Source organism: Sturnus vulgaris, chromosome 7 (assembly GCF_052056855.1).
Source record: "Sturnus vulgaris isolate bStuVul1 chromosome 7, bStuVul1.hap1, whole genome shotgun sequence".
Lineage (NCBI taxonomy): Eukaryota > Metazoa > Chordata > Aves > Passeriformes > Sturnidae > Sturnus > Sturnus vulgaris.
In genome coordinates this window covers 7,770,159-7,792,890 of record NC_142249.1, presented here as the reverse complement: position 1 = coordinate 7,792,890, position 22,732 = coordinate 7,770,159, and the positions used below count along the sequence as shown (strand labels likewise).

Below are 22,732 nucleotides of genomic sequence, written 5' to 3'. Positions count from 1 at the left end.
CAATGGAGGCTCACCATCCCTTGTGCTATGAACTCCTGGGTTCCTGGATCTTTCTGGGAGCTCCTCCTTGCTCAGTGGAGCTGCCCCAGACTGGCAGCACTTCCAGCTCCTTCCAGTCAGCCTGAAGTGACTTCAGCAGTGTCCCAGCTTTCCTCCACGATGCAGAATGAGCTTTGGGAGGACAGGGAGTTAAGGTCCCCTCCAAGGACACAAGTTGAGTTCAAGAAGCACTGACCTTCTGTGTGTGTGTCTGCCACTCCTGTACCTGCACTGGGCAATCCTGTAGGGATATTCCTTGGCACTCCTGAGAGGATGTCACAGGAGGTGCTGAGCTGCCCAAGGTAACCTCTGGGAACCTCTGGGCACCCTCTGTCACCCCCTCTGCCTCATGCAATTCACTGCAGGTACAGCTTCCCTGGGCTTAGAGCAGGAAAGTTCATACAACTCCAGCAAAGCTTTTTAGGAAACCATGACCAAGCCCAGCCAGAATGCTGCTGAAATGGGAGCAGATAGCCTGAAGGTGCCTAGGCAAGAAGTAGAGGACAGAGCACGCTGTGGCACACAGGCTGATCCTGCTCACAAGGTGTTTGGTTCTTGGTGGAGATGAAGGTAAAAGCAGAAGAGCAGCAGTGGGAAGGCAGCCAGGCAAGGCTGGCCACCAGTCCCCGTGAAAACAGCTGTCACCACTAGGCTAAAAGGAAAAATGCTTGTGTAAGTGGTCCTGAGGGAGCTGAACACACACAGAGCACTGCTGACAGGGGCTGTTTCTCCAGCCAAGGCACTGACTGCCCCCACTGTCCCCTTGGCAGATGTTCTTTATCTGCCTTTGGTGCGTGGGGGCTGCTGTGGGCATGAACAAGCCTGCTCTAAGTAGGAAGTTCTCTTAGCCAAGCTGTGGATCTAGACATACCCATAGCATGACAGTAGCTGTCTTCTGACTCACTCACAGGGAGCTTCTTCAGACATTCTCACTCAGCCTTCTTATTTAAGCATGGAGCTCCTCTCAGCTGTAGCAGCAGTTTGTGTTTAGTTCGTGCAGGGTGAGAATTAACTCTTCTGCCCCAGTGTCTGTATATTCCCTATAGCAGGTCCTGGAAGAGTAGAGCCATAAGAGGCTCTCCAGGAGCAGCACAGGACCTTGCATCTTGAGTGTCTGGAACAGACAGAAGCTGCACTTTTATGGAGAACTCCATAAAGTGAATTCCACAGGAGCACCTGTCCAAAGAACTTCATGTTCCTGGTTGGTTTGCTTGTGGCAGTTACCAGGGTGGGGCTTAGTGCCAGTTTAGTTCTACATGCCAATTTAGATGTACAATTTAGTGCATCCACAGCAGCAGTGCCTGTAGCAGGCTGGACATTCAGTGCTTTCAATGCAGTGATTTCAATTCCAACCTTTTGTGTTTGCGTTTTTCTGGCAACATACAGTACTTCTGTCTCAGATGCTTGTGATCACATAAGCTGTTCCAGAAGGGAATCTTTCATTGTAGTACAGAAATATTAAGGTTTCTGCTCAGGCTTGGAAAGAACAGAAGGATCTGGTGGCTAACCACACTGGGAAATCTTCACAAGGGCTCAGTGGCCCAAAATCTTGTGATAAATACAAACCTAATCTAAAGATATAATTGCAAACTCTTGAGTTTCTGCAGTGTGCAGACTGGGTCAGAGCTTGCAGAAGGGAATTGCTGGGGAACTTTCTACCTGATGCCATTGAAGTACCCGGGAATGAGACCTTGACTAGAAAGCCAGGGAGCAACAAGGTGCCTTCTGTCACACTTCAGAACAGGGTTGGTGTTCCCAGGGATTTTTTTTTTCTCTCCTTACCCTGCAAACTGAACAGCTTTGTCAACTCTACTAAAGTGTGAGCTCATGGTTTGGCTTTTGTGCTGGAGGTGAGATCATTCAATTCAATAAGCCTTGGTCAGCTGTGGTGCTTTCAGGGAGCTCTGGCCTTTCAGGGAGCTAATCCAGCTCACTAGCATGGGTAGGAACTCCTTACCTCTGTACTGACCTTCCTTTTGGCTTGTGTAGAGACTTGGCTTGGTTGAATGAAGGATTCAATGAGCCCCAGAGCTGATGGATGAGTGGAAATAGGATTGTGTTGCTGAAGCAATGACTAAGGAGTGGTCCCTGTCCTCTTTTGATAAAAATAAGTAAAACCTCATGTTTTTCACTGGCTCTTTCAAACTTTGTGGTATTTGTAACAAAGCACCTCTCGTTCTTCTTCTAGGGCTACTTTGCTGCTTTGTTCCCCCTTTCTGTTTTGTAATAATCCCTTGACTGGGCTGCTTATTCTAAACCTCTCTTGTCTTTATACTAATGCACTCTGTGTCCTACTGTGAATCCTGGCTGGAACAGAATAGCCAGGCCTTAGGATGGGTACTTTGCTCCCTGTAGTGTCTGGGCTTTCAAGCCATCAGCATCCCTTCATTTTGTCCCCATTCCTGAACGGATAGGATTGAATGGCAGGAGACTCTTTTCCTCTCAGATGCTGTGGCCTCCAGGAGATGACTGTAAGGGTTACTTGAAGCATCCCTTCCTTGGTAGACAGGTTATCCATTCCTGTGCTAAGGAACACATATTGCTGATAGCATGATCCATGGCACATTAGTTTTTACTATTCCTCAAGAAGCCAGTGTTTTTTCCATGTATTAAAGCAAACACCCTCCAGTTTCAGCCATTAGTCCATAAGGAAAGTGTATTATGTTTTCTGACTGGTGTTTCTAGTAGTTGGGCAGGGTGACCTTCTGCACACTGATATTTGTTGATGGTTGCTGTCAGTATTTCAGGGTTCAGCCTGTTGGCATAGTCATATGGATATGGATAATGGATAGATGTGTGTTTCTGTGCTGGCCAGAGCAGAACTGGATGCTGTGAAACTACAGTAGTGCAGCACTGGGCTTGCATCAGGACACCCAGCCTCTTGGTAGAGGAGCTCATGTCTGCCCACACCAGCAGAGTGGGCCACAAACTGAGAGAACAAGTGTGCCCAGCTGCTGGGACAGGCAGGAGGAGAGTGCCTGTTGCCACAGGTTATCATGCCATGCTTGGGAGTGGTTGCTCATTCAGAAGAGCATGCTTTGACCTGCTGCTTTTGCTCTTCTCTGGAACTAAGTCTATTTAATTACGACACCCTCAATTTTACAGGAAAAAAAAAATATATGACTAGTGTTGCAGGATAAGCTTTATGAATGTGGACCTTTGAAGCATCTCTTGGGCAAGAGTTACTTGTTTGCCCAGAGCTTGATAAAATTGGTGAAACAGCTTGTGAGCAAATAGGTAGCCATGAGGCTAAGCTGGTTTATGGCAAAGACATACCTTGTCATTATCTTTGCTATAGGTACTTCAGTGAAGGAATGTAACTGCTCTTGTGAGCTATGATGAGATCTTTGTATCTGATCAGGGCAGCCATTTATTGAAAGGGTTGGGGCAGCTAACAATAAGGAGCTTCCTTAGGGATTTCAGCAGCAGATAGCCTCATTTTGTGTTGCTTCAGGTAGAAATAATGAACTTGCTGCAGCCATCAGCTCTGTAAATGTTCACAAAACCATTACATCACAGCTCGACAAAAAATTTTGTACACCGACGATTTTTTGTGACAGGGTGTGAAAACATTTCCTAAGGCCCATATACCTTTAGTGGTTTGCCCTTTTTATTACACTGAACTCAAAGAGCATGTGTGTTTAGGAATATCCAGCACTCAGCTCCACAAATTCAGGCTTTCCTAGCTCCTGTGGCTTCTAACAGGATCACTGGCACTCCCAGCACATCTGTAAGTCAGGATTACTGGCTTTACCCAGCACAGCTGCAAGTCTGGCTTGATATACAGATGGTACCAGCTTCAGTTCTCTTACATTGCAGAAAAGATATTGCCTGCTCCATTAATTTCTTAGTCAAGCGTGTCCACACGTCTGCTGAGCTTTAGTTACAGTCTGTATTTTTCAGGACAAATTTTAGAAGATTTGCTTCAGTTGTGCAATTAGAGGTTTTAAAAAGAGGATGTTCATGTACTGGAAGGAATGTGCAGAAATACACACGATGACTTTGTTGTTGTTGTTGTTCTTTCAGTCTTTTGAAAGAGTGTTAGTAGAAAACAAGCTGCATGGCCTTTCTCCAGCTCTCTCTGAAGCCATCCAGAGCATTTCTCGCTGGGAGCTGGTCCAGGCTGCCCTCCCTCATGTGCTGCACTGCACTGCAACGCTGCTCTCCAACAGGAACAAGCTGGGTTAGTGCTCACGTGGGGCTGTTTTCCATTATTACCAGTTAAAATGTGACAGATTGATGCTCAGGGTGCCAACAAATTCTAAATCCTGGGAATCCTAATTAGTTTCTTCTGGGGATTGCCTTTCTGGATGATTGTCTGTCTCATTGATAGAAGGGTAACCTGTGAAATCTTTCCCAGTGAAGTTAGTGGTCTGATGAGCTAAAGAGTCACAGTAGTTCAATAATATTTTGCTAGTTATTTCCCAGCAATAATAGAACTTACCCAAGCACCCAGCAGGCATAGATTCCTTGAAGGAATATGTATTTCTTTCAAGGCTTGTGCTGCAGGTACTTTCGATATCTTCAGTTTTTAAGGGGTTTTCTTCCTATTTTTCTTTTTATTTAGATCAATGCATGTGACTCTCAGCAGATAGTCAAACAGACAATAAAGAGGCAGATCCAAACCCAACTCACTTTACTTACTTTTGTACTGATTTCAGCAGTGACTTCAGCAGGAATTTGCTTCCTGAGACATGCCAATAGGGAACTGTAACAAGTCACAGCTTGAGCACCTTGCAGTGCTCACTGGCATTTTGTCTTATTCAACAAAGCCAAACAGACAGGACTGTTGAGTTGGTGTCTTCTGGGACCATTCCATGTCCATGCTGCTGTCCATGCCCTGAGCTGACATTGCAGAGACTGGACTCTAAATGCTGGGAAATAAATGGAGGCTTCTGATTTTGGAGGTTTCAAATAAAATGAGACGGAATGCTGGTGCTTTTGGTTGTAGAATTTTAATTTTCAGATGCTTACCTGGGGGTTGGATGTCCAGCCTGCAGTGCAGCTGTGAAACAATCTCAACAGCATCATTGATGGTGAGAATGGCACACTGTGAGATCCTGTGATGCATTTTTCCGTGCAGGGCATCAGGATAAGCTTGGAGTAGCTGAAACAAAGCTTCTTCACACTCTTCACTGGATGCTGCTGGAGGCTCCCCAGGACTGCAGCAATGACAGATTTGGAGGAGACAGAGGCTCCAGCTGGGGAGGGAGCAGCAGTGCCTTTATCCACCAGGCTGAAAACCAAGGATCCCCAGGACACCCCCGGCCCAGCCCCATCACTGATGAGGAGGAGAATAACAGAAGGAAGTTCTTCCAGAATTCCATGGCCACAGTAGAGCTGTTTGTGTTCCTCTTTGCTCCCCTGGTCCACAGGATTAGGGTAAGTGGTACACTGGTGGGGTTCTTGTGTGCAAACAGCTCTGAGCAGGAAAGGAGTGATTCTGCCTTTGTGATTGTTATTTAATTCAGCTTACAGTGCACACTGGGGTGTTGCTGGAGGTATTTTGCCAAGCTGGCAGAATACTGCAGCCATTGGGAAGAAATCCTTCCAGTGACATGAACAATCACCACAGCATCAGGCAGGCACAAAGACAAAAAAATACAAAGTGAGCCATTTTTAGCCTTTGGGAATTGCAAAGATCTGTGGCCCCTGTGAGGTCTGTGGGATCCTGAAAACTGCAGAAAGGATTATGAGCTTTAACTTGCTCCAGTGATTCTCAGCCATTGCTCAGAAAAGCCTTGCTGGATTTTCAGGGGTTCCACCGTGGGGCTGCCACTGGGATTTGTTGTTGTCATTGCTAATCATCTTGATGCTAATTACCAGGTTACAAGCATGGCAGTGGCAAAGGCAGTGGAGCATTCTTTTGTTCTGAAGTGTGAAGCAGGCTGCAGCCTCCTGTCTGCTGGTGTTTCTCTCTTCATTTTGTGCTGAGTGCATCAGCTTTGCAGGGTGATGTGATGAAAAGACATTTTCTTCATGCTCTGACTCCTGCCTCTGGGAGGCTGCCATTTAGCCTTTATGTTTCCAGCTAGGCCTGGAAAAAGAGTAGGTCCTTGAAAAAAGGACTAAAAAAGGACCATAAAGTCATGAAGTGCTGGGGCTGTCTGTTCTAATCCTGCCTTCTGTGCTGCAACAGTTGAAGAAGCTAGAAAGGATCAGGAGATAAAGGATAATTTTTTAATTAAGGAAGGTAAAAGCAAGACTGGAGAACTAGATTCTTTCTCTACTGCTGCTACTGAGTTCTTGTGCAGTAGTGTTTAATTTATTTAGCCCAGATTTTTCATACTTGTTTACTGGTTTTCTGTAGGCTACAGGACAGGAAGAAATACTGAATTCTTCCCAGTGCTGCACAAAAAATGCAGGCTGCCTTTGAATAAATGGAATGAAACTAGGAGTTGACCTTGGTCATTAGAGATTGGAGTTCTAATATTCTATATTAGTGTTTCTGGCATGTTGTTTTCAAGATGAGGTTAATAACAGCATCTCAAGTTTACCTCGAAGATCTCAGAGATCTCTGGAATACTGTGGTGGTGAACATTGAAAAGCCAATTAAAACATGCACATTTCTGTCATCAAAACCAAGTGTAGGAGAGGAGTTAAATGAGGCATGTAAATGGTTCACTAAGTGAGCTTTGTCCTCTCAGTGTCTTTTAAGTCTCAGGGGAAGAATACTGCCTGATCAGACAGGGAGATGACACATTTGCATAGACAGACCTAAAATATTGAATTCCTAACTTCTGGGAGGATTTGTGAATTGAGCAGAAACGTTTTTAAACCAGGCTTTGGCGATGGATGTAATTCTTTAAGTGCATAGCTGTAGGCAGAAGTGTTGGCACATCACCACAAGCAGTGCAAAGTGAAAATGCAGCGTCACTGCCACCAGGTCTAAAAGTCTTGCAAGTTGCTATTAGTAAAAACAGTAATTAAAACCAAGCTCAGTTTGAGCCAAGGTTGTGAGTTGATTATTAGGAAAGAGCACTAACAGAGGGTAGGGAGTAGAAGGGCTGGAGAGCTACATGCAGTCAGTTCCTGCCATTCCTTTAGCTCTGTCTGCATCATCCATTCCCACTGCCAAGACATCTATGGGGCTGTCTCAACAGGACAGTGAGTACAGGTGCTGTGCACCTGTAATTATGGCACCAAAACTGCTATTTCCGTGTTTGTTTGCCATATGGGGGTAGCTGGGGATATACTGACATTTGTGTCTCCTGATGTGGATCTGGCATTAGGTCAGTAAGTGCATAGCTGCACCTTGATCCTGCTGGGATTTATTTGTGTACTAATTTATATGATTTCAGCTGCTTGCATATGCAAAACAGCAATAGCACAAGTGTCAGTAGTACCCAGTGTGTGTGTGTATTGACAGAGTTCAGGTACCAACAATGCTAATGATAACAACAGTAATGTGTAGCACTGCTTCGTAGGAATCTGTTACATGTCTGCTCAATTTCTAAGTAATGTTTAACATTTAATATTATTATTCTTTTGGGGAAGAAGTTCAAGTCTTAGAGGGTACATCCTGAAGTTGAGCTTGGATACTAAACATAAAGTGGTTATGTGGAACTCAAAGGAATAGTTTGTGACAGGAATGGCCTTTTCTGTTACAACGTAATGATCAGGGAAAAGTAGGATTTATTGACTAGAATAGATATTTTATTTGAAAAAGACCTTTGTATACTTTTGGACTGAAATTTCCCCATGATTTTTTACTAGCCATAATTGACCTGTGTAGAGCCTGCTGGATATTGTCAGTAGCCCTTGAGTTGGCATTTACTGACTGGACAGCTGCACATGGTATCACTTATTTCTTGTAAGGTCTGAGCATTGGAGAAATGTCAATCTTCACAGACTGGGAACAACATTCTGTTCTTCTTTTCAGGAGTCTGACCTGACATTCCGCTTGGCTAGTGGCCTTGTTATTTGGCAGCCCATGTGGGAGCACAGGCAGCCTGAAGTTTCTGCCTTCAATGCTCTTGTAAAGCCCATCAGGAACATCATTACAGGTCTGTGACTTTGCTGTGGTGATGCAGCTCCTGAGATCTGGGGAACCTTTCCCTTTGTTTGCCTGATGCTGCCCTTGCATTCTGTAGCCATTGTATTGAAGGAATTTGTTGATCCTGCAGGAACTAGTTAAACTTTAGAGTGGTTTAAGGTTATTTCCCCTCAGAATCAATTGCATAATAATTAAATAGGAGATGGGAGAACCATTAGAAATCGGAAATTAATAACTTTTCAGTAGAGGTATTATTTCTGTTAGCCTTATCTTCCTTAGTTGCTAAGAAGGGTGAAGACAGTATCCCACAGCAGCCTGACATGAGCAAGGAAATCTTTCCCAAACTGGCACTGGACAAAAATGGACAGTGAAGAGCACACAGGTGGTGCTTCTGCTATCTAAAATTTGATTTCCAGCATATTATGAAATGAGAAAACATAATTTCAAGGCAGTCCAGTGAAGGCCTAGGTTGTAAATTCATTTTGGATACTGGTTGCTTTTCCTTTGTGCTTCAGCCATAGTGAGATTGGAGTTGGGTGCTTTGGCTTCTAAGTCTTTTTGTTTGGCCTAATCCTAAAAAAGCTTTTACTGTTATGTTTTAGACAATAGTTTTTTTTATAATTCCTGCAAGGCAGTGAATTGGAAGTGAGTGGGATATGCTGCTGTAGCATTGCTTCCAGTTCTCAAAAGCATAGAACTGTAATTTTCACCATAGAGAAAATGTAATTCACTAAATTAGATTTTTCTGATAAGAGGTCATTTGGGATGTAATATTTTGTTCTGAAGACTTTGTAGACCTACTGGGAAAGTCCAGAATTAAAAAGATTCAGGTCTTCCAAATTATTTACAACAGTCTTTTACATCTTGCTCTTCATCCCTCTACTTCAACTTCTAGAATTAAAATACAGTATTTCAGCCCTGGAACTAACAAAGGGAATTACTCCTAAGTTTTCTTTGACTGTTGGATTTTTTTCTATAGGCCTGTCTGTGGTCAGAAAATCCCTAAAAACAGTTTCAGAAGTAAAGTCTGGAAGGAAAATGCTCCATTATATTTTGAAAGTTTTTTCAACTGGACAGAAATACTAACTGGAACGGGGTCTTTTATGTCTAGGAAGATGCTGCTGTCTTAGCATTTTATCAAACTGGGGGAAAAAAAAGTCAAATTTACTTAAATCTTCATTCAAACAACAAATTAAAAAATCTAATGAAGAAGCTTTGCAATATTTGGTTTGCAGTTAGTCTGATTCAAAGTCATATCTGCACAGCTTTCAACAGGATTTCCAGACTTGCCATCCTAGTCTGTGTGATACCCCTGGTCTGCTGCAGTATTACAGATCCAACTTTTTGTGGAACATCCTGTGTGTATTTCCTGTGCTGAAGGCATTTGGCAGATTGAAAATCACAATACACTTTGACAGATGTAACCTAGAAAAGGACTTGAATACATGTACAAATAGGATGAAGAATTCCAGAATAAAAGGCACTGCTCTGCCAGGAAAACACAACTGATGATGAGTGGATGTAGGATGAAATTCATATTCAGATTTAATTTTTAAAAAGCAGAGATTTTCAGTAGACAGTGCTGTTGACAACACAATCAAAGAAAAAAGAAGATTAAACCTGTCCTCTTTTCTTTTTATGGCTGTGACTAGTGCTTAGGAAGTTTGCAGCAGATAGATGCTGTTTGTTTTTTTTGGTTTTTTTTGGTTTATCCTTTTATTATAACATTTTATAATAGGTACATTATAGTGCAGGAGGCATTTCCTGAAATGTCCTGCTTGAATTCTTTTCCCAGCCAAGAGAAGTTCTCCCACCAATAATCGGAGTGTGACCTGTGAATCCCCTAACCTGGACAGTGGACGTACTGAGGTAAATCCTGTGCTGACATTGGGCAAGCTTCAGGAAGGTGCTGAGGGAGGGGGGGGATAAATATTGAAAGAGAGCTTTCTGTGCCACCCTAAAGCATTCCATCTGCAGAAATTACAATTATTCACAGCTCTTCACAGCCAAGGCTCCCAACCTTGTTTGCAGTGGAACCAAAGGCTATGGGGTGTATCCACCTGGATCTCCTTGGCCTTATCCTGTCTTATAGGATGGAAGCTTGATCTTGTGTATGGCAGGAGGGTTGGAGCTTGATTTTAAGGCCCTTCTATCCCCATTCATTCTCCTGGGCAAGAGACCTGTGCAATGTACAATATGCCCTTTGCCTGGACAATGCCTTGTACTGAGAAGCCCCAGGCTTGATCAGATTTTCCATGATATTATGGTATCAGTAATGGTCATGTCTAAGCTCAAATGCACTTATAAAACTAACCCGGGAGAGATGAATATGTTTATATACCTATTTTCTTTTTTACAACTATCCAAAGGGACTGCAGGTGGTCTGTGAGACAACACAGCCAGATCCTGTACCTCCAAAGGCTTCTGTTTCTGCATGTCATCCTGGAAACTCCTTGGATGGAAGTGTATCCTCCCAAACCTCCCAGGAGAGAAGTACTGCACATCCCAGGTACAAAGCCCTTCAGGAGAAACTTGGGCTGATGTGATTCAGTGGTATCCACTTCTGTCTGGACGTGCTGAGGGTGCTGGATGTTTGTATCCAATTCTTAATTCAACAAATCTCAGTTCTGGGTGATGATAAAGGTGGCAGAACTTGTTACTCAGTGCTGCTTTCTTCAGAGAAATCTCTAGCTGCCTATTGGGACAGTTTCTTTTTGGTTTTTTGTGGGATTTTTGGTTTCTTGTAATTAAAGGCTCAAAAAACAACCTTCAGGTTCACCCCTTCTAGGCTGGATTCAGCTTCAGGTAGCTGGTGTATTATGTGGCTTCCTTCTGACCAGATTTTCTTTCCCCCTAGCAAAGAATTTCTGCAAGCCTCTCTCCATTGCCTTCATTGTGCCTCCTTTGCATCCTGCTGGACAGCTAGCTTTAGACCACTGACCCAAAAAAGCAGACTAACAAAGCAGCACAGCTGTGCAGATGTGCTTCCAGCTTGTCCTGTAGAGCTCAGGCTGTGATTTCCAACTTGGCACTAATAAATTCAGGTAGAACTAGATTTTCAGTGGTGCTGGACACTCAGTAGTGCCATAAAAATAAATAAATCAAGCTGACGAGTATTTTCAGAGATTTTGGAGAGGGAAGGCTATAATTTTATATTTTTAAGTGCCTATGGATTTAGGAGTGCCACTTAAACACGTGAAACACCTGTTGCTTTTCTCTTTTGAGAAATGTCATATCCAAAACACTACAGTTTTAGGAAATGGCTTCATTACAGTGACAGAAGTATAGGATGGAGTGATTTTCTTGATATCAGCTCGGAACAGCTCTGATCTCTCAAATGGGAGCTCAGGGCATCCTTTCACTGATGCAAAGGAAAAAACTCTTTGTTAAGGCTCTCATCCCATCAGGAAGCTTCCCTTGGGCTTTTTAATCAAGCCTGTTGTCAGTTCTGGATCTGTATTTAATTTGTGTTAATGTGAGCCAGCAAAATTGAAGGTGGGGACAGAGCTGCCTTTCTGTGTGTGAACACTACTGCTCAGAGTGCACAGCTGTAATAAAAATAAGCAGCCTTTTAAGAAGACAGAATCAGGTGATCAATTTATCAAGCAGGGTCTGGTGGTTGCCATGGGGATGAAGCTTCAGACAGGCTTTGAAGAGGGAGAGCATCATTATGCCTCCTCATTTGCAGAACTCATTGATGAGTTAAAACTGTACGGGGGACCTTTGGTTGCCAAGCAACAGATAACTGTGGAAAAAGTGTTGTTTACTCTGCTTACCACCAGCCAAAGTATCCCTTTGTCCTTGGGCAGGGGTTGAAGGGAGGCTGCATTTCCACTTCCCCTGCAGTCACAGGCAACCACGAGCTGATTATACTAGCACTGGATTTTCCTCTAAATGAACTACAGAGTTTAATTTCTGGTTCTTCAGAAGCTGTTTAAACAAATGGCTTGTTCTGATCCTTGCTAAGTGTCACTCCTCCCCTCAGTGTAGTTCTCCACATAGACAAGACACAGTTTAATCCTGAAGCAAATAAACCACAGCCCTTTACCCAGCTGCTGCCTTGAACAGGCTGCCTGGGAAACAGGCTTTGCAGGAAGGACTTTGGTTACAAATATTTCATAAGGAGAACATGCCTTGCTCCAGCCTGTGTCATGCCTGTGCCACAGGTAGGGGAGCATGAAAAACTCCCCAGCCCCATACACTGCTCAGGGTTCTGAGCATCACCTTTCTCAATTGATACTGGGTTTAATTTCCTCTGCTGGGATACTTTGAGTATACTTCTGGGTTTTTGCAGGCTAAGTCTATGTGACACAACCTAAACTTTGACAAGAGCACGCTTCACATTAGGTCTGTGGGGAAAATGTTACAGCATATTCCCATTTCACACTGTTTTCTTTCCTAATTCAGTTTTTCAGGTTTTTTGTGACAGCTCATTTCGAAGTTGTCAAACTTGCAGCCTTTTTACCTGGAATGCAGCACTAGGGGAGAAACTTTGAATCTGTGTGTTTTGTACAGTGTGGCATATGCTGACACAGGCTGGGCTGCAGTGGCCAAGTGCCTCCAGCATTGGCTTGTGGGGCTGGCTGCAAACCAGCTCCTGCAAGTTTGAGCTCCAGATCCATGTGCTGATCCAAGCCCAGCCTTGACACCTGCTCATAAGATGGAGCAGGGTTCATGATTCCAGTTGGTGCCAGTGTTCAATGTTCAACTTCTTCTCCTTTGCCAGTTCCATGACTGTTGGAGGCACAGGGCAAGGATCCAGCAAAGCACTTAGCACATGCACGTCACTTCAGCACTCACGGGTCCCACTGTGTTGGCTTTCCTGGGATATTTTTTCTTTTTCTTGTATTTACATATATCTATGTACACAAACAATGGGATGGGAATGCTGGAGCAGGTGTCTCAAAGCTTTATTCCATCACAATCATCAGCCTCATTTTACAGAGCCAAGCAAGGGAGATGGAACAGCTTCAGCTGCTGGCACAGCAGACAAAGTTCTCTTTGTAACAAAGTCTTTTAACACCTTTCTAGCCAATAGCATCATATTAAAAGCTGACAAGTGTTTGCTCAGGCCAATTAATAAAGCCACGTGTACATCTTGCTTTGAACAATGCTTGTTTGTAATAGCTTGAAACAATGGATAAAAGTTCATTATTAAGCTTACATATTTCTCCTATCTTGCTTAACACATTTTCCTTAGGCCTGTCTCGACACAGCTCACAGCCCTATTGTTTCTTGTCCTTGCATCTTCAGCATTCTTGCATTTCTCCATCCTGAGATTTGCTTCCACACGGCTTTCTGAGAGTTTTATACCTTTTCTATTTCCCCCACCACCGGTCAGTATTGCTGCTGTTCCCTAAGGCTTTTCTGGACTATGGCCTTGGACCCATCTGTTCAGAACGTGGTGGTACCTAGCTGGAGATGGGGATGACCTGTCCACACTGTTTGCACATGCTGTCTTGCAGGGTTGATAATCAAAATGGCTTTTAACAAAAAGCAAAACACCAACTTGATGTTCTTGTGATGATTCTCAAATGCCTGAGAATACAGTGCATGAAAGTACTCTTAATTTTTATAGAATCCCAGAAATGAGCAGATCACAGAGATGTGTTTCTAATATAGAGTGGAAACATTCAAAATGTGTATTCAGCAGACAAAAAAAAAAAAAGAAAAAAAAAAGATTTCCAGAGCTCCTGCACTTCCCTCAGGATTTCACACCTCCTCTTACCATGTGATTCTCATTCCTGTGACTCCCTTTCACTTTCTTCTTTTCTGACAGACTGTCTCCTGACAGCTGGTGTCTGTCCAGAGGGTAGATCAGGCCAGTTGTACTCTGATGGGAGGAAAGTGGTATAGAAGATTAGGAATAAAAGGTTTGGGGCATCTTATTGCAAAAAGATTGGCTATGCATGACATATAGATGCCTTTGAAATCTGAGCTTTCTAGATTCTCATTTCTGAAGCTCACTACAGATGTCTTGCTTTTGTATGCACTAATTTCTACAATATTTAGGAGATTCCATATTAAAATCCATCGGGAAATTAATAGGGCAAGAAAATGACAGTGAGGGCTTAAAAGGGTTCTTTTCTCTAGAACACTTCTTCAAAGAATGCTCATAACTGTATCTTTTATTTATATTGGAATCAATCTAATTAGCTTAAAAGGTTAACTAACTTAGCTGCCTTGCCTGCTTTTTCTTAAGTAAAGCCTGATATGTGCAAATGTAAACCATTCCTAAATATGTATTACTAGTATCAGAACAGCAGATGCTTAAGGCTTGTCTGTTTCCTGCTGAACAAATTATTCAGTTAGCACAGGTACTGGAGGCTTATCTTCATATCACAGTTTAAGAAAGCACCCCTATCCAAGAAAACACTTAACAGCATGTACTGGAGTCCTCTGGGGATCTGAAAAAAGTTAAGTATCCAGTTATGTGTCTTCAATAATGCTTTTCTCAGTTAGGTACCTTAGTCCCTGTAATGGGAGGTATTTTGCACCACTTAATTAGTGGCTTGTCTGAAGTTTCTTCTGTCTTCACTCAGAGCCAGGATTAAAAAACACGAAGGAGATGAATTTTCTCATGTTTGGGCTTGGTCGTTTATTAAATTTCATCTAAAGTACAGAGAGTTCTGCAACACTCCTAACCACCTGCTAGAAGGGAACAAAATGGAGTGAGATCCAGCTGCTCCAAGGTCTCTTAAAGCTAAACAGTATAACAGAGAATTAATACCTATATTATTTATACTTTTAACCCAATAGCCAAATTCCTGTGACCCTCAGTGTGACACTGACTGCCCAAGCACAAGCTACTGCCTGAAACCATGAACAAGAAGGAGGAAGAACACAGAAAGGAGACACCACCCAAATTTCTCTTTTCCTATACCTGTTACTACATTATAAAAACCTCACATTTAAAACCCTCCACCATGTGAAACCACACACTTCTGTTTACCACACACCCATGACTCTAACTCCATCGCTCAAATTTGAAAACCTTCTCCAAAGGCTTCTCCTGGGGGAGAAAGCACAGAAAACTCAAAAAACCCCCCCAAGTTTCTGCTATCCAACAAGTCCCAAAGAGTCAGCTCTTTATGCAGAGTACCTAAGAAGGCCTGAGGGATGTGATGACTAACATTTCCACCCTCTGCTGGCTTTTTTTTTTTTTTTTGGAACAGGGTGTCCTTGGTGATTCCACCATGCCAGAAGTCCCGCTACGCCACGTACTTCGACGTGGCCGTGCTGCGCTGCCTGCTGCAGCCACACTGGTCCGAGGAGGGCACGCAGTGGTCACTCATGTACTACCTGCAGAGGCTGAGGCAGATGCTGCAGGAAAAGCCAGAGAAGCCCCCCGAGCCTGAGATCACCCCTTTGCCAAGGCCTCGCAGCAGCTCCATGGTGGCGGCTGCACCCTCGCTGGTGAACACCCACAAAACCCAGGTAAGCCGTCAGGAGGAAGGTAAATGGACACTGCACTGTTGGGAAAGAGAAGGGGTTGGCAGGAAGATCTCACAGATATGTATGCATAACTGTGGCTGTCAGGCCCAGAGAATCCTCCTGTGAGGATTTTTCCAGTCCAGCTTTCTCAGGCTCAGCTAGGGTTTTTTCCCAAGCTACCCGTTTTTCTCGAATGGAAACATAAGAGAAGAATTGAAAACAAAGATAAACACCTGCTGGATAAGTGAAAAAAGCCTGGGAAAGAGGTGTTACTTTCTCTGGACCAATAAGCTAGTGCTTTGTCATGAGTTAGTGTCCTGAGTGTATTTAAGGAGTGTAGTGTTACAATAAATTGTCTTTTTCCTAACTTGAGAGAAACCATGTTGCTGTGTGTCTTATTGCCACCCCTCAAAGGGTTAATACCCTAACATACAGGCACACATAACAGAAAGATTTTTGAATGTAGAATCTGAAGAAGGAAGAGAAATGATAGCAAGTTTTGATATAGAAGAACTGCTGAGCCAGTCTTAGTAGGTAACTAAGAAGCCAAAGGGTAAAATGAGTTGGAAGGGGTTTTTATGACTCAGAACAAAAGATAAATCCACTTCAAACAAAAAATGTTTTTACCAAGCAAAAAGATTTTCATAGGCAAACAGAAATGCTGTGTTGCAAGTAAAAAGAAAGGTCTCAAAATTTTCCACTGTGAGAAAACTGAAAAACAACTTCTAGCTTAAACTGTAACACACTAACTTTTTGAGATTGGCAAATAGTAACATGAATATGGTACTGTTAGTAATTATGATAGGCTATAGGTAATAGTAAAAGTATTGATTGGTTGTCACATTTTAAGATGCTCTGCAATGAAAATTATATAATGCATTGTAACCAAAACTAGAGATGCTTGAGACGAACCCACAGCTGTGGCTGACAGGCTGTGGGCTGGGCTCTTGTCACCCATGACCTGTAAATTGCTGTATCATCTGGATACAACAAACAGCATTTTGGAGAGCCTCCTGGAGCCCTGCATCCCTCATTTGGGCTCTTACCCTGCATGCTTCAATATGAATCAAGCAAATGCCACTTTATTACTCTCTTCTAACCCTGATATACAATTTCTCTACACACCACCACACAATTTATCATTGGTGGAAGCCTTCTTGCATGAGGCAAACGTGGGCTTTTCTATTTTTCATTGGCTTCAGAGTTTCTTGGCATTCACCTGTCACCTTCAGCTCTTCTTTTCTCACCTTTTGATTTCTTGTTCTTCTTCTCTCTCTTTCAAGGTGACTTCAAGGGTAAAGCTGCAGGCCTAGCTCAGGCTCATAAAAGCATTCCTATCCCTTTCCTGGCTCGTTCACTCCATGTCCATTTTCCTCTGAAAACATTCCCACAGTTGTGGTGATGCTGTGGAGGGATTGCTGAGCAAGCAGTGATGGGCACAGCTTTGGTGTTGGCTCCCTTGCACAGAGCTCAGACTCTTGCATTGATTCAGAAAGAGACCCTGAGAATGATGAGTTTTGAAGGCAGAATCTGATGCAGAGGGTCAGAGCTGGTGACTGCTGACAGCTGGAGTGTAGATTTGGGATAATTAATTTAGGTTGGTAACATTAGTTTTTAATGTGAGAGGGTACTAATGCAGTTGTCACAAGAAATGGTGACCAATGCCTTTGTGTTACCACATAATGGTCAGGACCCACTGAGCTTCTCTGGTGTTTCTCTGGAGAGAAAAGGAACTGCACACTTCAGACAAAGACTTGTGTTAAAGTACTGAATTAGACTGGGCAAACCGTGGCAGTGAGCAAAAGCTCTCTATGTTGTTCCTTCTTCTGCTGTTATTCTTGTTGCATAACTTTTATATTTGCCAAAAAAAAAATCATAGTAGAGAAACTGTCCTAATAGGTGTCAAGTCTTGCTGGACAATGATCCCTGTGCTCCTGACTTTGGTGCAGTAAAGATCTTTGTGTTTGAGCTTAAATATTTTTTTACTTTGTGTTGCTCACCTGTTCCAGGGATAAAAAGGGAATGTTGTTGCAGTTTCAGTTAATCTCCTTGTGGATTTGTGCTACTTTTAGGTTATGTCCTTTTCTCCTGTCATGTGGGCTTTTAGCTGTAAATGCTGATTTACTTAGTTGATGGAACTGCCTAACAAAATGTAGCAGAGATTCTATTTTTGCCATCCGATTTTATGACACACTCAAATAAAAGACCTGTTCATTTTGCTATCAAATGTCTTTTTTTGAGTGGGAAATCTCATAATTCTTGGTGTTTTTTCGTAAAATTGCTGCTTTTAGGTCTGTGACAGATTTTGACTGGAAGGAAGGTGAAATATCTTTTCTCCATTGGACTCCAGATGCTCAAAATCTAGAAGACAAGCATAAACTGTCAATATTACTACTGTTTAGTTTTAGATCTCAGGACTTTGTAGACATTCTTACCATTATTATGAGAGCTGGTGGTTACTTGTGGTTCTAAGGGCTCAGCAGCAGCAGTATTGTTTAAATTGTATTATACTTCAGTATAATTTATATGTTTGTTCCCTGCAAAAGCTTGACATAGCTCCATTAAGGCCAGGTGATGAGAATTACTAGTCAATCTTAATCTACCTGTGCATGAAGATTTTATAGGATTGCTCTGTGTGTACAAAAATCCCCTAATTAATATCATCTCCTGGAGGAAAAATCGATGTGTTTCACTGTTTCCATGCATGTACTGACCCTTTGCTTTTGCTCATAGCAGCCTGGTTGGTTTGCATGTTAGCAAGTTTAGCCCTCAGTGCAACAAGGAGTGCAGTCAGTGCTTTACAGAGGCATTAAGAATGAGATTCTTCCACAGGCACTGGCTGCACCAGTGTTACCCTGGTTCTGTAAAACCCTTCCTTTCACACACTTGGATATGTCTTGTTTTTCTAGGCCATTTCCCTTGCAGAAGGGTGCATTGCTCTTCTCTAATATTTTCCTGTTAAATCCATTTGGCAATTCCACTGGGCACACTGTAGCTGTTAGTGTGAGGACAATTCCCAGGGCATGCTTCTCTCCAAGGCTGGGTTTGACTGCTTTTGGTAAGCTCTGTGTCAGTCCAGTGTATTTTTGCCATGCTTCACCAAAATAGAATCCTGTCCCAGGGTTTGCAGTTTGTTAAGCAGAACAGCTGTGATGGAGGCAGTGAAATGGTCTTCCAGGCAGCAAAACTCTCAACTCATGTCCCCCTTCTTTGCAGCTTTGAGGACTGAAACCCATGCAGCACACAGAAGCAGCTGGGCTCTGGTTCATGCCAGCCAACTGGAGGAACTTTACTGCTATTCTTACATTCAGTCTCATCAGACAAGGCTCTCTGCTCGTTCAGAGAATGCCACCTCCCAAAGGCTGGGATTTGTCCCCTCTGTTAACACAGGGGATTGTATGCTGAGCCTTCACAGGCTCATCTGACACAGGGTTATGCTTAAAGCCAGTTTTTTCAGTCTAGATCTGAAATTCCTAACACAAGTGTCATCATTTCTACTCGAAGGTTGATTAGTAACTTCTCAAAAACACTGTCATGCTGTGCTTCAGCAGGATAAAGTGGCAGGAAAAAACTGAGTAAAGAAAAACACATCTGCCTGCAAATCATGCCAAGGAGCAGTAGATTTTTGTGGCACATCAACATTGTTTCTGTTGTTCTGCAGTTTATCAGGGTAATTGGTCAGCTGATGATCCTGAACCTCTCTGAGTTTCAGCAAAACTCTCACACTTCCTGTTGGGTCTGTGTGTGTAAAATCACATCTCAGATATAAGCTTGGGCTGAAACAATGGGGATTGAGAGGACATGAGGGCTATCCTCCATGTGTTGCCTAGTAAGCTGAATAGCAAAGTAAGAAAAGCTTCAGTGCAGCATTCTGGTACTCCTTGTTGCATGGGGAAAGGGGGGATGGATGGAGTGTGAATAAAATGAATACTGTCTGCCTTTGAGAAGTGATAAAGGAAAGCTGTATGACACTTGTGTGCAGTGAATTCCCTGTCAGGGCAGGTGTAGGACATGGAACCTTCAGACATTCACAGGCTGCTCCAGTCTTGCACTTCCTTTGCAGAGAGAAGAGAAAATTTAATCACAGCACCAATGCAGCTGTAGTGCTCACTGCAGTGCTGATGGAAAGCCAAGAGTCTCAAGTGTGAGATCCTGAGAGCTGAGAGGAGCACTAATGAGCTGCCATACATACAGTCATGCAGGAGGAAGACAACAGAAAACAAAATCTAGAGGAGCAGCCCCTAAACCTAAATTATTTTGCTGTCCTTTCAATCTTATGCTTATTGTAATTGCCATGTAGTCCACTGCATACAATAGCCATGTTTTTAATCACTCTTTGACAGGATTGATTCATTAAAATGCATCATATACCACATTGTAGATTTAAGGTAATTGTGTAATTGCTTCTCTGGTGTTGTTCCTGAACAAATTTCAAAGCTGGGACTGTCTGTCTGTTTGCATGGCTTGTGTCTCTGTAGGCCCTACTCTGTCCTTTGGTGATCATAAACCACCTACTAAAACACTGATTTAGAAACCAGTGGACAAAGATACTTAATCAAAAAGAAATTCATTAAATGTTTTATAGCCAGAAGAGGCCAGAGAGCTATAAAAGCTAAGACAAAAGCTATATGGAGTAGCTGCTGGCCTCACTGTTGAGAGCAGCTAGGGTTGAATCCTGATTTACTGTGTATTGGATTTTATATGTGACTCCTCCTCTGAATATTTGGTCATATATGTAAAGGGGTAGATAAGCATACCTGTACTACAAACAGTGGTGAACAGGAGCCTTGCTGCTGTGTGTCTCCTACATTCTTGTGCTGATCAAATTAAGAGGGAGGATTCAAGGGTGGTCTTTGATTAGTCTGAAAAGTGTCTGAAAAATGTGTGATGCCCAGTATTTGGTATTGCAAACACTAACTGGTGTTAGACTTCAGCTGCAAAGACTGTCACGGGGTTCTGCTGGACATTTTGTGCATAAAAGTGCACACTTGTGTGCTGCAGAGGCTGGCTGGCTCTGCCATTTGCAGTCTGGCTAGGCAGAATCCAAACCTGTCATAGAGGTCACTTCATATATCCCTGGCATATAGCTGTCTCTGCACTGGAAGCAGAAAGGTGTTTTAACATCACCCACTTTTCCAGCAGAGTATTTCTGGTGGGACAGCAAAGAAAAAGAGGAATCCATTGGAAACAGGCTGATATTTAGGCAGAAGAAAATTACCCTGAGGGAATTTGGTCAGGTCAGCTGCACAAACATCTCGTGGAAGATTGGCAATAGATCTGTATTGAGAGCAGATGGCTGGAAGCTGAGTTTGTGCCAATTTCCTTTTTTGCAGCAGGCAGGTACAGGGTGTGTTGGTTAATGCACAGGTGAGCTGAGTGAGCTCTGCTGAAGCTGGGGTGAGTGAGCCTCATGGTTTTTGCTGTTGTGGGACATTGTGTGATATAGGAAAGGGGGAAGTTTTGTATGAAACATGGTGGATGGGGAGCCCTGTTATTACAGGCAAAGGATGTGTACTGATTTAGAACTCTTAGATTTATTTGGTGAGTAAATAAATTTTCTGAAAATTAAGTTTCTTGAAGGGACAGTGATGCTCTTATTGCAGTTTAGTTCCAAAATACATATTTAAAAGTATATGTTATTAAGGGCATAGATTTTAAATGAAACACTTTACAAAGGGTAGACATTATGGTTGCTCATCAATGTAAACCAAGACCCCAAAGACATCAGCAGTTACTTAGAGTCATACCTGGGATCAGGATCAAACATGTCAGCCAGGCTTACAGCAATGCCTGAGGCTTTCCATAGTCTGCTGTACTTTTTCCCTTTGGTGACTGAAAGGTTAGACAAAGTAAATAATTCTGGAAGTTTCTAAATTTTGTTTATTCATTTATTTTTCTTTAAATGTGTAAATTTTTTTTTGTGTAATGATTTGGAGTTCTTTTCCCTTTACAGTACTCCTTTGACAGCTCTAGGAAGTAGCTCCTTTTTTAAAGCTGATTATCCTCTATTTCTCCTTGTGCTTGTCTTCTTTTGGGAGCTGCAGGATCTTACAATAAAATGTAATGAGGAAGAAAAGTCACTAAGCACAGAGACATTTTCCAAGGTTTCACTGACCAACTTGCGTAGACCAGCAGTTCCAGATCTCTCCACAGACCTGGGGATGAACATCTTCAAAAAGGTGAGTGAAAGAAAAATGCACTTTAATTTACCTATGATTCAGCACCTCAGTGTCTTCCTAAGTGGCTTCTGAAGGTCTGCTTGGACTATATATTCATGTGAGATTATAATCCTTTTTAATTGGGATTGATTCTGTATGCTATTCCATTGGTTTTTATCACATCCCGAACATAATACTGAATTCAAGTCTTTATTCAAGTAATTGTCATGATGAAAATGCATGAGAAGAGGTCACTCAAATAGTGCTGAATTTTGAGTGCCAGTGCTCACTGTAGTTCCAGCTAATTCAGTGAGTTCTGATTTTTTTACCTCGTCTTAGCTCTGGGTTTCCAACCATACATTCCATGCTCAAGGTCAAAGAATGTCATAAAATCATCCAAGGGCATCCATCCCAGCCTAGGGCAAGACTGAAATCCTTCAAATGCTCACAGGATCCCAGCATGCAGTTTAGATTCTGCCATGGGAAATAGCCAAGATAAAACAATCAGAGTGGAGAGTTATACTTGGGAAATATATCTGTGTTACCTTTTTTCCCTCAAGTGGTTGTTTTCTGTTGGGCTTTTCTGGGATATTTTTCCTCTTACCTGATATTTGCATATATCTATGTACACAAACAATGGGATGGGAATGCTGGAGCTGCTGACTTGAAGCTTCATCAGCCTCATTTTACAGAGCCAAGCAAGTGAGATGGAACAGCTTCAGCTGCTGGCACAGCAGACAAAATTCTCTTTGTAACAAAGTCTTTTAACAACTTTCTAGCCAATAGCATCAAATTAAAAGCTGACAAGTGTTTGCTCAGGCCAGTTAATAAAGTCACATGTACATCTTGCTTTGAACAGTGCTTGTTTGTAACAGCTTGAAACAATGGTTAAAAGTTCATTATTAAGCTTACATATTTCTCCTATCTTGCTTAACATATTTTCCTGAAGCCTATCTCTAGCTCATAGCCTTGTTTCTTGCCCTTGCATCTTCAGCATTCTTCCATTTCTCCATCCTGAGCTTTGCTTTCCCACAGCTTTCTGAGAGTTCTGTACCTTTTCTATTTCCCACAATTTTCCATGCCCTCAGAGCTTCTTAACTGCTCC

The 22,732-nt window shown here is 42.7% G+C and overlaps 1 protein-coding gene across 18 annotated transcripts in view; it reads left to right on the top strand.

The window, feature by feature from the left end:
• The window catches only part of UNC80 (unc-80 subunit of NALCN channel complex), a 128,611-nt gene that overhangs the window by 4,643 nt on the left and 101,236 nt on the right, over positions 1-22,732 (top strand). For 13 of the 18 annotated variants that reach the window (XM_088167668.1, XM_088167666.1, XM_088167672.1 and 10 more), the window contains exons 3-9: positions 4,066-4,222; positions 5,123-5,421; positions 7,922-8,045; positions 9,831-9,904; positions 10,405-10,544; positions 15,211-15,472; positions 21,508-21,648. In XM_088167668.1, coding sequence (XP_088023794.1) covers positions 4,066-4,222; positions 5,123-5,421; positions 7,922-8,045; positions 9,831-9,904; positions 10,405-10,544; positions 15,211-15,472; positions 21,508-21,648 — 1,197 coding nt within the window. The remainder of the gene's footprint in view (positions 1-4,065; positions 4,223-5,122; positions 5,422-7,921; positions 8,046-9,830; positions 9,905-10,404; positions 10,545-15,210; positions 15,473-21,507; positions 21,649-22,732) is intronic. The other 5 variants (XM_088167677.1, XM_088167674.1, XM_088167673.1 and 2 more) reach the window with 1 other exon arrangement.